The sequence below is a fragment of the Eleginops maclovinus genome, chromosome 17 (genome assembly GCF_036324505.1).
Source record: "Eleginops maclovinus isolate JMC-PN-2008 ecotype Puerto Natales chromosome 17, JC_Emac_rtc_rv5, whole genome shotgun sequence".
Lineage (NCBI taxonomy): Eukaryota > Metazoa > Chordata > Actinopteri > Perciformes > Eleginopidae > Eleginops > Eleginops maclovinus.
Genome location: NC_086365.1, coordinates 9518629 through 9539049, shown reverse-complemented (window position 1 = coordinate 9539049; position 20421 = coordinate 9518629). Strand labels below are relative to the sequence as shown.

The window sequence follows — 20421 nt, the reverse complement described above, 5'->3', positions numbered from 1 at the left end:
TCCACATTCCTGAGTGGAAATATGAAAGTGAGCCGAGTAAGAGGAGGAGGAAAGAGGGAAAAAACAGGAGCGATCGGATAATAGACGTGATATAAACCATGTGGCATGGCCCTGCATTGATTTATGTGGGTGTTTACATTATGACAGTAATGTGTGGTTTCTTAATTTTGATTCAAGAAATCCTGAAAGAGAAAGCTGTTGATTTAGATTACTGAAGATGTTTCCTACCTCAGACAGCAGCTGGAAACATGTGGACTATGAGAAGATCACCACCTCCAGATGATCTCACAGGTCACAGCTGTTACCCATTACATTACAGGAGGCTCAGTCATCATGCCACCATGAACAATATGAGGAAGCAGAAAAAATCAATTCTGCCATCATTCATACTATTGAAGTGGCCCAACTATGTTTCTGTGGGTCTTCCCTTTCCTCTAGTGTGTTCTAGTTTTTTTGTGTATGTAAATTGTCTGCAAAGGCTAAAATAAGGGGTGGGACATTTCTAAGCGAGTTGCCGAATAACAAGAGAGCCGGCCAGCTAACCAGTAAGAGCAGACTGGGCTTTGGTTTACTACAGGTGGTAAAAAGAGGTGCTGCAGAAAAATGAATACCTTTTTTTAAAGCATGTAAAGGCAGAAAATACAAATATGAATCTGAAAATTAACATTATATGTCCTCTTTAAATATTATATGATCTCATACTTTCCAGATCTGCACCCAAACTAATTACTGCAGTATTCTATCCCCTTAGAAAAACAGGCGTTTCAAGTGACATGTTGCAAAGCTTTAATCGACTTATTTGAAATCAAACCTTCATCAAGATAAACCTATAATGTTATAAACATAATTCATACAAATACAAAAATCCTAAAATGCTTAAATTACAAAGAGAACTCCTGCCGCTGTCAATTGCTGTTGAGGAACTTTCCGTGCTCCTCCCCTCGAGGCTGGAGAAGCTCTCCGGCGATCTTCGGACCCTTTTTCTCCTGCAAGAAAGCATGACCAGAACGTCAGTGTGTTTTCTTTCACACAACGCGAGACAATGCGAGAGTCAGAAAGAGGCTTACCTTCAGCATCCCATCACGCTCCCATTTAAACAGACCGCAGTTACTGAAAGGGTGAAGCAGCGTTAGTACTAGTGCTCATTTTGTTTCAGTGAAAGACATGCCGTTAAGATTTTTACCTGCAGTGTTGGTTTGGCAGTCTGTCCAGAGCGATGGATCTCTGTCCACAGGGACATTTGAAGAAGCGCTTGGTGGCATCGTGCCACCGCAGATCATGGTTCTCCTCTACACAACGATCCGCCGGTTTGAAGTAGGTGTACTTACACTGGAAGCAAGGGAACACGGGAAGTAAATAACAACTTAATCTCCACCATGCTGCCGTTTATGGTTAGTACACCAAGGCAGTAACAGTGCATATATACGTGTTTGAAGCAAATAGGTTGATAGCCAGTACCTTTCTACAAGTAACTGCGCGACACTTCATCTCTCTGATGCCCTTCATCTTCTCCTCCATCTGCTCTTTCTTCACCAGAGGATCAAAGTAGCTCTCCTGCATCTGGTACTCCGCCTGATAGCGCACAGTAACACAGGCAGAAATTCAGACGGATTTGCAGAAAATAACTCAAAAAGGAAATACAGTTCCTAAACACTTATCCGATGCAACACGTACCGCCTGCAGCGCAGCATCATGGCGAGATTTGGCATTTAGGATCTTTTGAAATTCGTCTGACTGGATGTAGAGGAGCTGATCTCGCTTCTTTTTCTCAGCTGGTTCCTCCTCCTCCTCAGCCTGCACAGTAAGAACAAGCAACAATGAGGTTATTAAATGGAACACTAAAGCACAATTATACACTTTATTGATCAAAAGGTGTTTCACAACTGATAGTATATCTCTGAAACATGCACACCATTACAGGCCTTGAAGTTAGGCCATTTTTAGGGGCGTGTACCATAGAAAAGATCTTAAATCAGCTCGATGTTATAGATATTTCTAACACAGTTTAGCTGAATACAGGGTGCTGATTGGTCAGCCTGTTATTTCTATATAGCAGTTCGCTGTAAAAGACACAGGTACACTCAAATCAACACAAAATTATACATCATTTCGTCAAAATTATTGATGTGCTCAGTATGTAGCCGTGTCAGAAGCGGGATAATGTGCACAATACGTGTAACAGAGATGTAGGGTGGCTGTGTACCTTCGGCTGAGGTCAGGTTCCTCTCCAGCCGGGCGTTGATATCGCTGCTGTTGCTCCTCTTCCTCTTCACAGCGTTGGGGTCTTCCTTTTTAAGTCCCGACCCTTTGGCTTTCAGCTTCCTCAGAGCAGCCAGCTTGGCGGCTGATAGACTGAGAGCGATGGGGGCGGGAGCCGGAGGCGGGCTGCCGTCAAAAAAGAGGATGTCCTCCCCCTCGGAGAAGCCTCGGCCCAGGGTCGGGGTGTGGGGAGTGGCGGGGCTCATTGTGGCCTCGGAGGCTGCTTTGGGGGACATCAGTGAGGAGGACGGCCCGGGCCCCAATGAGCTCTGCACCTTCTTCTGGATCGGCTCTGGCCTCCGCAGGCGGCTCTGCAGGAACTCCCGCTGCTTGGCTTTCTGCTCCTTCAGCAGGGAGGAGGCGGTGATGGACTGAAATGGAGCTGAATCTCCGTTTTTGGGGACTGAAGATAGACTGCACGTTAATAAATGGAAGAGGGCACTTTATTATCAACATTATTAATATTGATTGTTAAAAACTGAGGGCAACCTTCAATAATTTATGTAGGTTAAACATTAATACAGTAATGTAAATTTAGAGGTTTTCATAAGGCACATGTACCTGATTGGCCGCCGTGTACCAAGTGCTTCTTCAGCTGCAGAGCTCCGGGTGTCGGCGTTGACAGCAGGCTCTTAAATTCATTTGAACATCCTGAAACTTCCCCGGACTGCATGGCTAAATAAAACATTAATAACAGCCATAAGTTCAGCGTTCTCTCCTTTCGGTTATTGTCAAGATAATGACTGAAGTGTGTGCAAAGAATAGTTTTGGCTCATTGGAGGTGGTAAACCTCAAGTCACAGAGAGAAAGTGTATGGTAGGGATTTAAATAGAGGCTGGTGCAGTGGCAGAGCAGAGGTTTTGTGCAGCGTGGGAGTCTCACCCAGCCTCTTGGCCTGATTGAGCTGCTTAGCCGAGCCTTTCACAAACAGCTTGTCCAGAGTCTTCTGGGTTCCTTGGTTGCCTTTGTTCGACGTTCTGCAACACACAGACCAGATACAATCTGTAAAAAGAACTGTGGCTTTGGAAGATTCTTGCTGTTGGTACAAAGTGCAAAATGAATGTGTTGTAGACAACAGGGTGGAAATAGACAAAGTAAGATCACTCACAAAGAGGCAGCGCAGGCGGCAGAGGACACCCCGCCGTAGTGGAAGCCGTCCTGACAGAGCCGCTCCTTCAGGCTCCCCCCCTTCCCCTTCATCTTGTTGGGAGCTTTTCCAGAAAAAGCCGACTGCAGCTCGGCCCTCTTTGAGCTCATCTGCTTATACTGGGCCTTGACGTGATACTGGCAGTACTGGCACTCGTACTGAAAAGAAACAAGACAAGTGTCAGCCAATACCAAAAACCCAAAAGACACCGACACCGACACACACTTACCAGGTTGACCATCTGAGAGCAGGGGTCTCCGTTCTTCTTCATGGCCTTGCAGGTGCCGAAGTCCTGAGCTTCCCCCAACAGCAACAGCTTCTGTGGGTTGTCCACGGTCAGGCTCACCTGCACATGATCAACACAAGCGTTCACTCTCAGGAAGGGGGAGTCCGCTGACCGTAAGGAAGCAACAAGCGATGACCAATAGGGCACCGTGTGTTATCTTCTGTTGGTACATCCTGTCCTCTGACACTCACCCCGTCATATCCTTCTTTCTGCTTCATGGGGTTCGGGTTGAGGAGTCCGATGACGGTGCCCGGCTCCGTCTTCCAGTGCTCTTTGTGAACTTCACCGAACAGCAGCAGAGACACGAACACTTCCAGGTTGTGGAGGTCGTTCAGTTTCCAGATGCTAAAGGTTTTGCCCTGCAGAGAGAAAGCGCTCAGTCAAAATGGGACAGTACTCACACACATGAACGCGGTCAGTTGTAGAGCATTAGGATAACAAACATGGTTTTTAAGGATGAGGCAGCATCCTTGCTTCAGTTACAAGAGTTACAAGACATTGCAAAAAAGATTTTCCTAAGAACTCATTACAACTGTACAGTAAATGGAAACACGGGGGGAGGTTGAGCTTCGACTTACACTGCTGTTGCTTTGTGGTGTGGCCTTGTTGACAAGCACAGCAAACGTCACCCAGTCGCTATCCTCAAGCTTCTCCCGAGCCATGCGCTCCGGCACCTGCGACAGGCGGATCAGACGCCGGTCGGCCATCTTGCGGTCCATCTCGCTGGAGGAAACTCGCGGTCTCCTGAAAAAAAGAGACCAGATTTAGCTTTAGATTTTGCACAGCTGACTGTTCCTGTGTCTGCATCATTTCAGTGTCCTCACCTGAGACGGAGTCCTGAGTATTTCTCCACAGCCACATCCTTAGGAAGTGGAAGGAGAGAAGAAGCAGCCGGGCCAGGCCTGCTCTGAGAGGCGGGACTGAGACGCTTACTGCTGCTGCTCTCTGCTGGCTGGAAGGTGCCGCCGAGCTTTATCTCCACCAGAGGACCTCGTTCTTCTGTGAAGGAGACACACTCGTATAAATGAACATAAAAGTAGCAGTCCAAGCTTATGGTATTTTTTTATAAACAAATAAATATATTTTTTTGTATTAATTAATCCAACCACATTTATTTTAATCAATTCTACTATCCGCTTTATAAAAAATAATCATAAAAATATATATTAAAAAATGTATTAAATCATCTTCTCTTAAAAAGAAATGAAAAAAAAAAAAAAAACAGCTGGAGCTCAAATTTCAAAAGATTGCCGTGACATAGATTAATATCAATTGTTTTTAATATATGACTGTTATTTTTATTCTTGTTTATTTTGTGTTTTTATTTTTTATTCGTTTTTGCTTTGTGAAGTGCACTCTGGGATTTTCTTTTTCCCTGTACAGGACTTTGGTCTGGAGGTTTTAAAGTGCTTAAATTTAATTTAAATGGGAACCCTTTTTATTGCAAAGCAGTGAAGGGCCACAGAGCACCTCACTGTTGCGTCTTTTTCTTAAACACTTCCACACTACAGGATCGAGCAACGTTTTTTAGCTTCGGTTTGTTTTTCGGGGTAATCAATGCTTTGATTGGGCGCAGCCATTCTTGCTTTTGGCCCGCACATTTTAAGCAGAATCGCTCATTTTGTAAATGATAATGTTGTCGCAGCCTTACCTGGTGATGTGCTGGCTTTGGGATGAGCTACCCTGGGTTTGCGTTTGAACGAGTCAGCATTTGTCAGCTGATCACAAAAGTCAGAGGACTCCTTGACCTTCGGACCTCCTGCTCTGACAGGAGTGGAGACAGGTGCTGCTGCTGTAGGGAGACAGGAAACCGACTGAAGTTGTTTGCAGTGTGTTTTTATCAATTAATTGTGTTGTTATGTATGTGGAAAACAGGATTCTTTAACCACTGTGGCGGGTAACAACAAAATGTTCACCTGCTTGTGTCTTGGTCTTCTTGGCCTGGGGCAGTTTGGAGGTTATTGGTTTGGGAGCAGCTGAGCATCCTGCAGTCTTGACCGGAGTGGAAGATGGCGTGGAAATCTTCTGACTCGCCTCCAGCTGCTGCTGCAACCGCTGCATCTTCTCCTGCATTTGCCTCAGCTCATCTGAGGAAGCAAGACAAGCAGCTCGTAAATGCATATACTACATTGCACATTAACTTTTAGAGACTTCAGTGGCACAAACCTTGCAAGTCCTCCTTGGACTTGTTGAGGCTCTCATTTCCTTTAGTGTCTTCTCCTTCATTTTCAATGTCATCCACGTCTCCAAAAAGATCCGACATTACGTCTTCTGACTCCACATCTTGCTTTTTCCTCCTGTAAGCCATCTTTGTACTCTTCCTCCTCCCCACCGTCGCCGTCAAACAGGCCATCCAAGTCGTCTGCCTGCTCCTGACCCCCCTGTTCTTCTTCGACCCCCTCATTCTCAGCCAGCAGTGCCGTCAGAATGTCCAGATCATCCTCGCCTGCACAAAGAAGACTGAGTGTTTTCAGCTGTTCATAGAGCCAGACTTTAATGTGTGTTAAAGGCCATCATACTTACTGTCCATTTTAGGGAATGTTGGTGATGGGGCTGATTTCAGATGATCTGGTGACCAACAAGAAGGCAGACATATTGCTATGAGGAGCGATGGAAAAACTCTAGCAACCTCAGAAAACAAAAACTAGATCTGCATGCTCGGACTCTTTTCAATAACAAGAACTTTAAATATAATATAATACTTTTCACTTAAGTGTTAAACAGTCTAAGATTTGACAAAGAAGCTTCTCCGTCCTACAAACCAAATGTCTCTCATCTTGCATCACATTTTGTACATCCCCTTTCAATGTGTGTATATTTGTGAAATATTTTGTTACATCCAATTTGTTTAGTTATCATATATGTTGAAGACTCTCCTTTAAGTGTTGGTGTTTTAATTGTCCTTTCCAGTCGCTCGCAACACATTGTAAAAATGTCCCGATGCTCTTATGCAAACTTTAACACAATGGTATATTGAGTTGGCTGTAGAAGCACACTGTATGTTACCCACTGTGTGTTCTGTGACTCTATTGACTGCACGAACACAGTATGCAAATGACATTTTAGACTGTGTACACTGCTGGGAATCTTTCAATGTATAATTTAATTTAACAGCCTGTTCTCCTAGGAATGTGCAGATGATATGATCGCATTTTCCATCTTTCTTAAAAATTAAGCAGTCCATGTATGTACGAGTATGCCTAAAGACAATGAAACGTACCTCTGGTTCCGCTGTTACAGCCTTGTGTCCTGTATTAGCTCAATTGCAACTTTTACAGCTACGTCCAAGCTGTCAATATGTTGCTTTGTCACCACGCAGCCCTCTGCGTAGTTTGATAGAAGTAACAGGTTATTTTAGACACAATTACACATGAATCTAGTCTTATTTACAAGCTGCTGCCTGCAGCGAGAGGGAGAAGTCGAAACTGGCGCTAAACGAAGGACCCTCTGTGTTGTCAAAGCTCCGCCAGCTGCCCAGTAATGTGCCTGACTAAAACAACGTGTGTATTTTTTAACAGTAAAACGATCATGTTTCAAAATCGTTTAAATCTATTTGTATAGTTAAACATACAGAGTATAACGTCTCAATTTGACTATGTATAGGTCCATTTAACCTTTAACCTATTATTCTAAAAAAAGTGCTCTTCAAATACGTAGTCGGCGTATTAATCTTTCTTTTTTTGAGGTGGAATATAACGAATACAGACAGAAACTTGCATATCATTTTATTTTCTTTGAGATAATTACAACATAGAATCATAAATCTCTTATAATCAGCAGGGTATTGGAGCATCGTGCTCATAGACATACCATATTAACAAGTTAACTACATCAAAATATAATAACGGGTACATTTCTTTATAATAAAGTGCCTATATGTTTCGTGCTGTTTCCCACAACCATCAACCACAGCCATTTGCTAAAATGTCCTCTCAAAGGAAACAACAAAGATTAAGATTTTCATAACAAGACAATACAAAAAAATAGCCTTCTGCAACCAAATACTTGGTTAACCAATACAAACTGTAAAGTGTGCATTACAGACAGCTCATTGCTCAAATCTTACCAAAGGGTTGGAGATGTTCATCTACAGCTTCATACCAGTCATCACAGTCATTAACGGATTGTGTCAAAGACAAAAGCAAAACAAAACCTAGTAGTTTGTTATAGTCCAAATCTTTATAAGCAACCCTCAATTATATTTAAATTAAGTTGTGTTGCTGTACCAGAGTGATAGGGCCTCATTCTTTGTTTTTCACCACAGGCGACATATAAGCTTGTCTGGCGCCCCCTTCCTGTAGAATCTCTTTAGACTTTAGTCTGGATAGTCTTGCCTTCTCTCTTCACTAAAACAGAAACTGAAGAGTGTTCAGTTTCCACACACATGGCCCTGCAGTCTGGAACTCTTTATGGGGCGTTTACCTGTTTATCAAGATCAACTGGCATGCACCTTCAGAATGTGAAGACAAACAGGATCATTATGAAAAATTCTCCAGGTTCAGAACACAACATGAAACTTTTCTTTGGAACAAACTTGGGAAGATATTGGTGAATGAGGCCCAGTGTGACCAAGTCTCAGGGATCTGAGAAGAAGTACAGATAAAGAGGAGGAAGACTCAGATTATTGTTGAAGCTTGTAATGGTGGTTTTCTAGATGATGCAGTCCATGATGTGGATCTGCAGGGAGTCCAGGTCTGGCAGGACCTCATTGCACTTGGGACACGCGTGTTCGGGAATATTTCCCTGATGCTGCCAGTCCGTACCTGAGAGTCAGAGGCACAGATTATAACCTGAACACATAGAGGACAACTGTGATGCAAAAACTGTTTTTTTTATGGATTTACATGCTTGTTTTGCTTCTAATTTGCGAAGTGTTAACTGTCAACAACCTCCAAGTTACAATAAGACTGCAGAATATCCAAGAAATAGTTCCAGCTAGCTGTTTCCTGCTTCCAGTCTTTATGCTAAGCTAAGTAAACAGTATAAACCCCTACAACTAACTGGGCAAGAAAACAAACATTTACCCAAAATGATGAAATTAATTTTACAAATGTTAAGAGCAAGTATGCTTGTAAGGCAACGCTCAGGAAATGGAAACGAGCTGTACCTCTCCCAACCAGAGAGGCGGCGGGTCCCTGTGAATTTCCTCCCAGTGACATGTGTCTCTTCTGCATCTCGGTCAGTGAGCGTCTGTGGACAAACACAAGGCAAATAACTCTAATTATTTATGATGTGAATGATAAAGTGATTAGCCATAGAATTTGTGCTTTGACTATTTAATACCCAAACAAATAAACTATATACTTGTTTATATTTATTTCCCACATGGGTCCTTGTTGCCCTTATGATGCAGTTGTTCCCACTCACAGTGTGTAAATGGTGTTTGATTCCTCACCTGCCCATGGAGTCCATCTCCTCCTGCAGCTGGTTGTTCTGCTTCTTAACATACTCCAGCTGAGCTGCCAGACGCTCCCTCTCTTCGTGGAGTTTCTCCCTCGCTTCCCGCTCTGCGTAGAAGTCCGAGGAGTAGACCTCAGCCTGCACAACAACAGAGCACTTGATGAAACATACTGTGGGCTGATGGACGACAGATGCTTGGCCTGAAAGCCACTTACCTGAGCCTTGAACACGGAAATGGTGCCCAGCTCCTCCTCCTTTTTGAACATTTCCTGCTTCATGTGATCGATGTGGGTCTGTTTGGCAGCCAGGGCCTCTTCAGCGGCAGTCAGACGTTCCTGCAGCTGCTCCGCCACCTCCTTCGGCACCAGCTTAGACTGCAACACCACATTTCAAATACTTTAAACTAGGTAATAAGTAATCTGTTGCTTAAAGGCTCCTCGTTATGCTTCATAAACTGACCTCCCTCTTCTTCTTCTCCTCTTTTAGTTCATTGTAGTCTTCAAACAGCTTGGTGTATGCATCCTTCAGAAGGGTCAAGTTGTTCCTGTGAGGAAAGGATGAAGGAAAAAGGGAAAGAAGGAAGGAAGGACGGAAGAAAGGGAGGAAGGAAGGAAGAAGGAAAGACGGAAGGTAGGAAGGAAGGAAGGGAGGAAGGAAGGAAGAAAGGAAGACAGGAAGGTACAGTAGGAAGGAAGGAGGAAAGAAAGGAAAGGAAGGGAGAGAGGGAAGAAGGGCGGAAGGATGAACGGAAAGATGAAGGAAGGAAGGGAGGAAGTAAGACAGAGAGGGAGGGAGGGATGAAGGAAGGAATGAAGCGGGTTTACGGTAAAATCAGTGTCATAAACAAGAATACAAATTTTAAATTCATCCTGCACAGTCAAAAAGGGTTAGTGTGTGTGTGTGTCCTCTGACTTCTCCTCTCCTGTCTTCCTCTGCTCCAGCTGGTTCTGAGCCTGCATGCTGTCCACCTGCAGCTTCAGCCGATCGTTTTCAGACAAGACTTCCTGTTTATCGGCCAGCTGAGCCTTCAGAGTGACCACGTCCTGCTCCACCTCCCGACATCTGCACACGAGAGCACTTGGTGTTGGATGTGTCATTGTCGTTGGCTCATTTTACTAAATGTATTGCACATTAAAGATTGATATCATGGTGTGTGTGTGTGTGTGTGTGTGTGTGTGTGTGTGTGTGTGTGTGTGTTGGCCTGACCTGTCCTGCAGGTTCTTCTTCATGCCTTCTGCTTCATCCAGCTTGCTCTGGGCCTGCTGCAGTTCTTTAAACAGCGTCATCATCTGAGACTTCATGTTCTCCACCTCAGATGCTGCCTAAAATATTTGCACCATGACACACAAACATTACAATAACGAAAACTAACCTCGCACTGACACACCAGTGATCCTCTACCTCTAAATACCTTTTCTTCTTTCCCAGAATCCTGCTTGGTGTCTGTAGCCTCTGCTTGGCTGGTCTGTGTTGATTCATCCACATTAGACTTCCTCTCCTCTAGCTCCTTTATTCTGTCAGATCATTAGTTTTAAAACATATGTCAGAGGAACAGTTCAAGATGAAACAAAAAACACATCAAATAAAACGTTTAAGCTTTCATGATGAAGTGAAAATTATAATGATAACAATGATAAGAATAATATTAGATTATAACATGGCATCATATCTCTCTCAGCAGTGTTGTGGTGCTGTACCTGGCAGAAGCAGACTGAAGCTGGGTCTGCAGCCCCTCAGCCCGCTGCGTCTCGTCCCTCAGAGACTGCAGCAGCTGGCTGACGGTCGTCTCCTCGCCTTCCAGTCGGGACCCCGTCATGCTCAGCTCTGAGTGTCTGCTGCGCTCCAAACCACACACAGTGTTCAAGCCGTCCACACCTCCATCCTGAGAAGAAAAACAGCCGACATTTGCTCTCCAGCCGTGTGTCATTCCATCAAAATAGTAGATTGAAATATGATGTGGATTTATTTTCTATAGCATGTGAAAATTGTAATATGTATGATAGTAAAACATTATGTTGGTGGGTTTAAGTGCAGACATCGGTTACTACTCACCGAGACTTTGTAAACCTCAATGAAGGAGTCCTGCGAGTCCTGCTCGGCCTTCAGCTGCAGTTCAGAGTTCATGGCCACCAGGTCGTTCTTCTCTGCCTGTAGGCGAGCAACCTGGGCACGCAGGGCATCCAGCTCTGCACTGTGATTGGAAGACGCAGCCTGGAGACAGAGGAAGAAGCAATTTGGTTACAATGCAATTAGATATTTAATTGAGGAACACGTCATAAAATGAAGATCATTTGAAAAAATCCCAATATGTAACATCTAATACTTCACAAATGATCAGAATTACACCCTCACCAGGTGACCACCTCCTGTCCCCCCCTCCTCTCCCTTTTTCTTGTTCAGCTCCTGGTTCTGGGCGGTCAGAGCCTCCATGCGACCCCGAGCCTCCTCCAGTTTGCACTCCAGGAAGTCCCGTTCCTCCCGCTGCTTCTCCCGCCAAGCAGACAGACCCTCGAAACGCTCCTTCATCGTAAGGTTGGTCTGCCGCAGGGCCTCTGAACAAGACACACATAGAGAATTTCAATTATAACTCAACTGAAAGCTGCTTATCACATTAAAACAATAAAACTCCTCCCTGACATGAGCCAAAAGGAAACACATCAGTCAGGAAAGCTTGTCTCACCTTTCAGGTCCCGGTTCTCCTGGATAAGGATGTTCATCTGCTGCAGCGTTTCCTCCAGCGTGCCGCACTCACTGTGAGAGCGAGAAATGTCGCCATTCATCACAGGGCCTTCAGACGCCATGATGCTGAGATCAAAGGCATTAAGGAGGAGAGAAGAGATTGAAAATTGATATAATATTGCTCATGACACAGTAATTATGAGAGGAAATAGTACAGGTGAACTTCCTTTAGACCTTGTGTCTTACATTTAATAAACAACATTTCAATGTAATGAAGACACACTAACTTCCTTGCTTTTCAATCACTTTGCTTATCTGCATTCATCATGATTTGTGTTTGTAAAGTAAGTTCTAAAAACTATAACTATGCAACTGTATGGCGGATGGGATTTATGTCCCACACCCTGAGTTACAAGGTTGATACCAATTGACGATATGACGTCAGCAGAAAAGCAGCATACACGAACTACTCAGGAAACCACGTAATCACTTGATGATTAACAATAACACAGCTGTACGTTAAACACCATGTAGTGTACTGCATTGTTCAACTCACATAACCAATACATAATAATATCAACACCAATACTAACACTTCTAACAAAAATCATCAATCAATAACAATCATAACATAGGACATATCATGGCACAACTGTAGGGACACTAAAGTGAACACAGTGGGAAATATGCTACTGAATACTACACACTGTTCCTATGTAGAAATGGGTAGTGATTTGTTTTTAAATAGACGTATAGTGATAGTTTCGCTTTCTTTATGCGGGCCTGTCCGGGGGAAACACTGAAAAGTTACAGTAACTTACACAACACCGATGTACTCTCAAGTGCGTCACAGCGCGGGGAGATAGGAAGAAGAGCTACTCTCACCTGCTGAGGACCTGGAACTGCTCTCAGTCTGATGGTCAGAGATTCACAGCAACAACAACAACAACAGCACTGTCCGACAGTCTCTATCAACCTTCAGGTCCTGCGGCTTGTGGAGCAAAGTCGAGACATAGAGCATTTCCGGTGAGCGCTTTCAAAATAAAGCATGTTGCATGGTCAACCACATTCAGAGGTAGACAAATTATTCAACCCTTTTATCGGAGAAAACTTTGGCTAGTAGTACCACAGTGATCATGTACACACAAACTCTGGTATAACAACAATACACATTTTTGCTTAGATAAATGTACGAAACTATTAGCATCAACATACATTTTCAAACTTATATAACAAATATTAGGCCTGACGTATGACAACTCGATATGTAGCCCCTTTCATAAATGATATGTTGTATTGTTGTATTTTAATTAATTATGCCATTATGTTCATGATATACATTTTGTTTCATCCATTACTATGAAACGACATTTTATTTCAGCCTAACTTTTTTTATATTTGGGAAACTGCTTTATTTCGTTGTAGTCAATCAAATTATTCAATTCTATTCTAATTATTGAGTCGAATTATATTATGAATCTAGGTTTTGAAATGTAAGGCAAATTTATTCAATCAGCTTCCGATGTATGCTCTTATTATGAAAGCTAATGTGTCTTACTTCTGGTCCACACAGAATTTACGAAGGTCTCCACTTCCTTGCAGTGACGTCGCTCAAACAGTGGCACGTGAGGTTGGGAAATTACCTCAGCCGTCACCCTGTAAACAGAAAACACCAAAACTAACATCATAATTTAAATATATATGATTGGAGAAAAACAAATAAAGGTGACTGTAACATGTGAACGATTGTAATAAACTAAAGCAAAGCATTTATTTGCTTTATATGTTTGTAATAAATGCATGTTGTTCATGTCAGTGTCCAATAGATGGCCGTGTTTTATACATTTAAATAAAAAGCTGCAAAGATTAACACTGCTGCAATGTTGGCGGTAGTTAAAGCAAATGACAAAAGTGCCTACTGGGTGTCACACATGCACATACATGTAAACTATTAGAGGCTTTAAACTACAAAAAGTACCTTGTGTTTCATATGTAACCCGTTCACATTATTGATAAAGGCCTACATACTTAGAGGAGCAGACTAAGAGGAGGTGCAGACTGAGAGAAGAGGCAGAGCGGACTGTCAGAGGAGGTACAGAGTCAGACAGAGGAGGAGCATTCATCAGGAACACAGCAGCAGGTTGGAGTGTAATGCATTTCTGCAAACAGATCTGACCCTTTTTAAGATTGTGGGATCGAGGAGATCTAAGTCTGCATCTGGTGTTTATGGACCAAATCACTCTGTTCGATTTTGTGTTTTTGAAATAACTTTGTGATTAGAGTTGTTGGTTAATTAGAACGTTCATGAAACCATTAAGTGTGTGATTCCATGGTTCCATTTTTTAACTCAACTTCTGTAACTTGGCTGCTGGAATGTACTGCCCTCCAGCATGAATTAGAAACATTACATTTCCTTTCTCAAGTGAAGCATCACCACCGGGGTTACACCAGACCTGTAACCTTTCTGAAGCTCTTCGGGATGTTTCCTATGTCTCTCCTACTCGCAGCGCTTGGCGTTTTTGCGCTTCTGGAAACTTTTACGCACGGCTGTCAGCTCCCCTCTGAGTGGCGGCCACTGAGCGAAGGCTGCCGGGCTGAGCTGGCGGAGATCATCGTGTACGCCCGGGTCCTGGCGATCCACCGGGAGCCCCTGGGCGGCGGGGCGGCAGCCTGTACAACTCGCTGCCATTCGGCTTCGGGTATGGGTACGAAGGCGCAGAAGAAGGGCTGCTGTACTCTGCAGAAGTGGAGATGCTGTGCGATCAGGCCTGGGGCAGCATGCTGGAGGTGCCCTCTGGATCCAGGCTCAACCTGACCGGGCTGGGCTATCTTTCGTGCCAGTCCCACACCGTGATGGAGAACAACTCCTACTTTTTCTTCCTCAGGTGAGCTGCCTGGACACATTCATCTAAATAGTTGAAACATACATGGGACTTAAATTCCAATTCAAACTGTACATACAACAGCTTAGAGTACATTTGATTGTTGCCATTAAAGTTAGACAGCATCCCATTTGTACTTTGCAAAGCAAGCTTGGGCAAAACATGCATCGTTTGTCTCTTTGTTACAGAGTATATTTCCATGAAGTGACACTTGAAATATATTTCCACTGTCACTTTTATCTTTCTTACTGCTCTTGTTGATGCTTATTTTGCAGAAGAAGAATGCAAACTACATGCTCATTAAATATCTTTAGATACCAAAACAGCTCCTTCTGTACATCCCAGTACTTCCTGCTCAGTGTTCCCGTTTATCTCCTCTGCAGGATGGATGAGAACTACAACATCCTCCCCCATGGTGTCAACTTCCAGGATGCCATCTTCCAAGACACAACGACAACAGACGCATGTTCTCCAGCCTCTTCCAGTTCTCCAACTGCACCCAGGGGAGCCAGCCTTTCCACACCTTCAGCCCTGAATGGGAACACCAGGAGGACAGCAGGGTAGGTCGACACATTGTTGTTCATGCACAGGTACCATGCTACCAAGAGCTGTAACCCTGAGCATTGCCATGCAGCATGATGTTTAAAAAACTAAAAGTCAGGTCAGCTTTTCTGTTGTTTACAGAGGAAGTAAACAAACCTAACACCATCGCCTTACGACTGAGATAACAGATTGACAGTCAAAAACACACACACAGGCACACGCACTCCTTGTTCAAAACAATAGAGAAATAGAGGATAACTTTGGTAATCAAAAGTTGATAAAAAAAAGATCCCCGGCATGGGATTGGTCACATGCTATCAACAGTTAAAGATTAAAACAGTTGCTGTTTTATCGGTCTGGCTCCTCAGGCAGACAGGATACTGGCTCTCCAGAGGTCAAAGGTCAGATAGCACAGATCCACATCTTTGACGTCTGCAGCAGTTTGAATATGTGTCCGTCTGCAGCCTGTGTTTCTAGCAGCATGAAGCAAAAGCCGCTGACCTGGGACCAGAGATAAGCTGAACCCTGTCAACAGATCTGCTATCACTCCTGCTCTGATTGAGCTGTGAGGGTCGTACTTCAGACAAGACAGGGCACGGCCGCTGCGCAAGTCTTGGCCCTCAATTAGGAGGGATACCAGGGCAGCTGTTGAGCTTTTCACTACATTTACAGAAATTCCCCGGGTTTGTGTCAGAGATAAAGACTTGAAGTCTGCTAAGTTAAGACACAATATTAGAGTTTGAAACGTGACAGATACTCCAGTGCTGTTAGATTTGACTTCATTTAGAGCTGACTCCTGAAAGGCTAGATCAGTCAAAGACTTTGCCTAGAAGTTGCCACGTTTCCACTGGTATAATCCTTGGAAGAATAACAAATACCTACAGTATAGGGCAGACCTTGATGTTGAGCAGGATGGGTTAATGCTTCCCAAATGAATTTATGGCATTTTGTTTATCGTCAAGTCAAAACTTCAAAACTTGAGGAGAGGCGTCTTCCTCTGGCTTCCTTTACTGCTTTGCCCTGCAGGCTCTAAGGTATATAGTAAAGATGAGAAAAGCAGACGCCGCTCGCTCATTTAAAGGACAGGCACTTGCATGTAGAGGCCGTGACCTCCAGGCAGGGCGGGGCAAAACAGGTGTTTTGTAACAGGAATGTATGGAGAAGGATGAAATGGATGGACCTTCTGCCGCTACCTCCATGTTTGTCTTTTTTTTAATCATATTTACGACATGAGAAAAACTCTCTCTCCTGTTGTTTTGCTTGACTCTAATTAAAATGGAATTAAAAGCAACAGATCTAATTTCACTATCTTAATAAAGGATCTCTGGAGATGTCTCTGCGCTGAGGTTTCCATACACGGTTCAGCTGGAGTTTAAACACCAAGCATCCTGTAAAGTTGTGTGCTTCTGGTTTTAGCCTCATGGGAACCAGACACCCCTCCAAAAGGAAAAGCTATAGACTTCCGCCACTTCTCTGCCAGAACCTTTAATTAACTTCTGTCAAAGCCTCCTCTTATCAGCAGGACAGCTTTGACCATGATGCTGCTGTAGGCTCACTGTTTGTTACAGATATCTTGTTTTTATTTTAGACATTCTGTCTTTTTTCTGATTATTATTTACTTTTGCACTTAGGGCTGCAGCAAGATAGAAGCACATTCTCCAAATACTGCTACATCAGCACAATTCCAATGTATACATGCAATCTTATGATTAGATTGTAAGGGTTACTCCAGTTGTTAACACTTCTAACAAGTTGTGGGACTCTCATTCACCTTTTATGCAACATGTTCCTGTTCTGGAGTTCCAGCTTGATGAATAAAGAGTCTATTTGACTTCAATGGTGAGGCTTTAAAGACATGAATGCATTTGTGTATGTGTGTGGAATGGAGTGTGTGTGCAGGGTTTGTTTTGTGTCTTTAAATAAAGTTTGAAAGAGGAATCAAAAGTCTGCAAAAAAAAAAGAGGCATCGAGAGGCAACTTTGTCATTCACTCTATGAGAGCAGGGAAACTCAGCGAAAGACAGTTAAACCAAAACCATGAGCTAAAGGAAGCTTAAAACCTTCATCTCTACTGAGGTTTGTCTCTCCAAAAACAACATTGAGGAGTCACCAGGGGCGGTTCATTCATTCTACATGGAGGCCTTTTATTCCATTGTAAGTTCAAAAGTTTACTCTGTGCCACTTTATATGAAAGATCCCATGATAATACAATATGACAATCCTTCCTCCTTAATTTGAATAGAAAAGTATTTTAGACAAAAGACACATTCCTTTTTTTAAAAACATGGTTGTGTACTTGAATATGAGGGTATTTTGTACATGCATGTTTCTTTACATATCTTCTAAATTCTGTTTATACAGATGATGCTTAACAGCAGGCAGGTACCACCCGGATATTTTGACAGGTGCTGGTTGTCTGTGTGTGTGTGTGTGTGTGTGTGTGTGTGTGTGTGTGTGTGTGTGTGTGTGTGTGTGTGTGTGTGTGTGTGTGTGTGTGTGTGTGTGTGTGTGTGTGTGTGTGTGTGTGTGGGCGCCCAACTGAGAGCCTTCCTTTGAGCACGAGATAGTGTTGGAACTGTTGGAAAAAAAAATACTGATTTTATTTAATCTGGATTAGATTTTTGTTTGGATAGATGGTGGGAGAGGGACTTCCTTTAAAGGCTCAGTTGTTGTTTTTGGATAACCCTCTCTCTCATGTTTATGCTTTGCTGTAGTCATTGTATTTAGAACATTAAAACTACATTGAAAAAATATCCTTTGTTGCATGTTAAAATAACAGTATCCGCCTTACTCTTCAGAACTCAAATAACACTTTTGATGAGCATGGTTGTACGTTCATCTAGATTTTCCTAGGTTTGTAGGATATTATGAGTGCAGTCGAACGTGAAGACACCTGTTTTCACTTGGTCACCCTTCTGCCTGAGGTCAGCTGTGGTCTACCAATGACATGAAAGATTAGGGCCCCTGACATCGAAGTGCATGACCCTCATATTGTCTGGGAGGGAAGGGAGGAGAAGGGGGTGAAACATGGTATCAGGGAGCTTGTGGGGGTAAATGTAAAGGACGAGGGTCAGGACCTCCAGTAGTCCCTCATCATCCCTCCATCCAAGTGTGTGAGGCTGCAAAGGAGAAAAACAGAACTGTGGACATCAAAGGGAGAAAGATTCTCTCGAGGCTGCTGGGAAAGTCACAGCTACCACACAACACAAGCAGAGGACAACTAGTTCTTCACAACAGTTATGTTTGCCTGTAAAGAAAACAACCCCTTCCGATTGTTAACATCTGTCCTGTTTTCCCCAGCTGCTTTGTTCCTCAGTGCAGGCCGCACTGTTCGAGGAGGAGGAGCGAGGCCGCAAGATGCACGAGCGCCTGGAAGTGGCGGAGAGGAGGAACCGGCAGCTGAAGGAGCGCGTTCGGAAGGTGAAGCGATCCCTGAGGAATGCCCGCAAGGCTGCACGAAAGGCCGAGCAGCAGGCAAAGGAGCTGCAGGGGAAGTTGAAGGCTGCGGAGTGGAAGGTGGGGCATCATCTCAACGCCATCACACCAGAGGAGCCTCTACCTGGGCGTTATGCAAGTACGACAATACACAAGAGAATGAAACTTTAGTTTTCCTGCCTCTAACTGCCAGCCACCTGGACTGAAAAATGGCCGTGGAGGACCAGAGACTGCTGGGCGGTCTCTGTGTGAGAGACAAAGACATATCTACTGTCCCAAACAAAGTAATGATCTACTTAGGTTTCTTGTAAATAAAAGTTTTATTTTCTCTATAGTTTCCCTGGTTGCGCTCATACAAAAGTGAGTTTCAGGGGCATTCCTGGTCCTCACATGCTCCCTGAAAGAGAATCATTTGCTTTTTCCATGATTGCTCTTTCAGGTGGAGCATTACTGTTGCTCTGCTGATTTGACACAGTAGCCACTCTGTGCTTGTGCAGGCCTGATCACAAACACAAAGCAAAGCTGAGCAGTTTAGTCTCCGAAAACGTATGTTCTCCTACAACATAACCGTGTTGTTATTCTCGTCGAGTGAAACATACTTTTGTTCAATATTAAGTTTGTTTATTACAGTTAAATAGTTTGGGAACCTATTTTTTAGGAGACAGGGTTGAGCTTTGGTAGTTACAGCAGGAGTGTTTTGGAGTGCTCAATCAAAAACCCTTTAGATTTTAAAACATTCAAAGGTAGAGTTTCAATTCATCATTTACTTTATGGGGTCAGGTTGAGTCAACATGTGAAAATAGTTGTATACTGCTATATTTACTAAGTCTTACACATAACCCAAATGATGTCTTTGGGTTAACTTGGTCTGGGTTCTTAAATATGTTAAGAAGAAATCCTAACAATATAAAATGTTACACATTGATGCAGCCTTTTGAAACATATTGTAAGACAACTTGCCACAGCCAACAGCTCAACAACCAAATGTTACAATGGCCTGGTGAACCAATGTCAAGAAACATTACTTTTGAATGATTATTCAACTTTCCCTGACCCATTGTTAGCAGAGATTGCTGAAACTAGGAAGGTTCATTTATTATTCGTTTTTTTTCACAGTTTGAAACGTGAGTTTATGTATGGATATTTTTATATGTCTGTTTTTATGCATAAATATTGAACTTGGATGAACATCGGTGCGTGACAATGTTTTAACATCTATTAACATGTGGTTCAATGGGGTAAAGAAAAAACAAATAGCCACACGCATCAAGCGGATCAGCATCACGCAGAGAGTGTTAAGAGAGGTTAGGATCATAGGAGACATTGTATGTGTGTATGTGTGTCTTACAGGGAGAGAAAGGGATGTGTGTGTGTGTGTGTGTGTGTGTGTGTGTGTGTGTGTGTGTGTGTGCATGTCTGGTCCATCAAGTGACTGGAATGTGTTTGTGTGGGCAGCAATGTTCTGAACAGCAGGATGTCGCTGAAATATTCTTCTGATTCAGTCTGGAAAACTTAAGCTGTGGAGGGAGGAGAGGAGCGTCACATCACAAGACCACTTCAAATGCAAGAAAACAGATCAGCCAAACAAAAGGCGATGGAGACTTATGCATTCATCTCTTCTGGCACATAATCAGCCCCTTGAGGAAAGCACAACTCTTCTGATACCAAAATATTGTCCTGTTTCCTACCGTATCTGCATTCACAGAGATTAGCATGTAAGTAAAACAGGTAGAGGAAGAACTGTATCTTAACACTGCAGGTGCCAATGCGTATCCAATGCTTAATACAACT

At 43.4% G+C, this 20421-nt stretch overlaps 3 protein-coding genes across 3 annotated transcripts; 1 reads left to right on the top strand and 2 right to left on the bottom strand.

Annotated features, from left to right (window-relative positions):
- Positions 1–781: 781 nt before the first annotated feature.
- mcm10 (minichromosome maintenance 10 replication initiation factor) lies at positions 782–7126 on the bottom strand. Its single transcript, XM_063905072.1, is given in 19 exon segments — positions 782–986; positions 1068–1110; positions 1184–1329; positions 1459–1572; positions 1675–1794; positions 2205–2662; positions 2821–2934; positions 3142–3236; positions 3368–3564; positions 3636–3752; positions 3884–4051; positions 4271–4436; positions 4517–4691; positions 5344–5484; positions 5609–5779; positions 5859–6003; positions 6005–6138; positions 6216–6260; positions 6913–7126. Coding segments are annotated over 18 exon segments (2592 nt in total). The 5' UTR covers positions 6223–6260; positions 6913–7126; the 3' UTR covers positions 782–905.
- Positions 7127–7400: 274 nt separating this feature from the next.
- On the bottom strand, positions 7401–12824 carry optn (optineurin). The gene is made up of 13 exons (XM_063905073.1): positions 12657–12824; positions 11773–11897; positions 11445–11644; positions 11145–11303; positions 10790–10974; positions 10504–10606; positions 10299–10414; positions 10005–10154; positions 9552–9636; positions 9308–9466; positions 9088–9230; positions 8800–8882; positions 7401–8455 (listed from the first exon to the last, which is right to left on the bottom strand). Exons 2-13 carry the CDS (start codon positions 11891–11893, stop codon positions 8343–8345), a joined length of 1617 nt encoding a protein of 538 aa, XP_063761143.1. The 5' UTR covers positions 11894–11897; positions 12657–12824; the 3' UTR covers positions 7401–8342.
- Positions 12455–19799, top strand: ccdc3a (coiled-coil domain containing 3a). The gene is given in 6 exon segments (XM_063905076.1): positions 12455–12797; positions 13345–14431; positions 14434–14656; positions 15037–15098; positions 15101–15213; positions 18496–19799. Coding segments are annotated over 5 exon segments (1035 nt in total). The 5' UTR covers positions 12455–12797; positions 13345–14100; the 3' UTR covers positions 18802–19799.
- Positions 19800–20421: the final 622 nt, after the last annotated feature.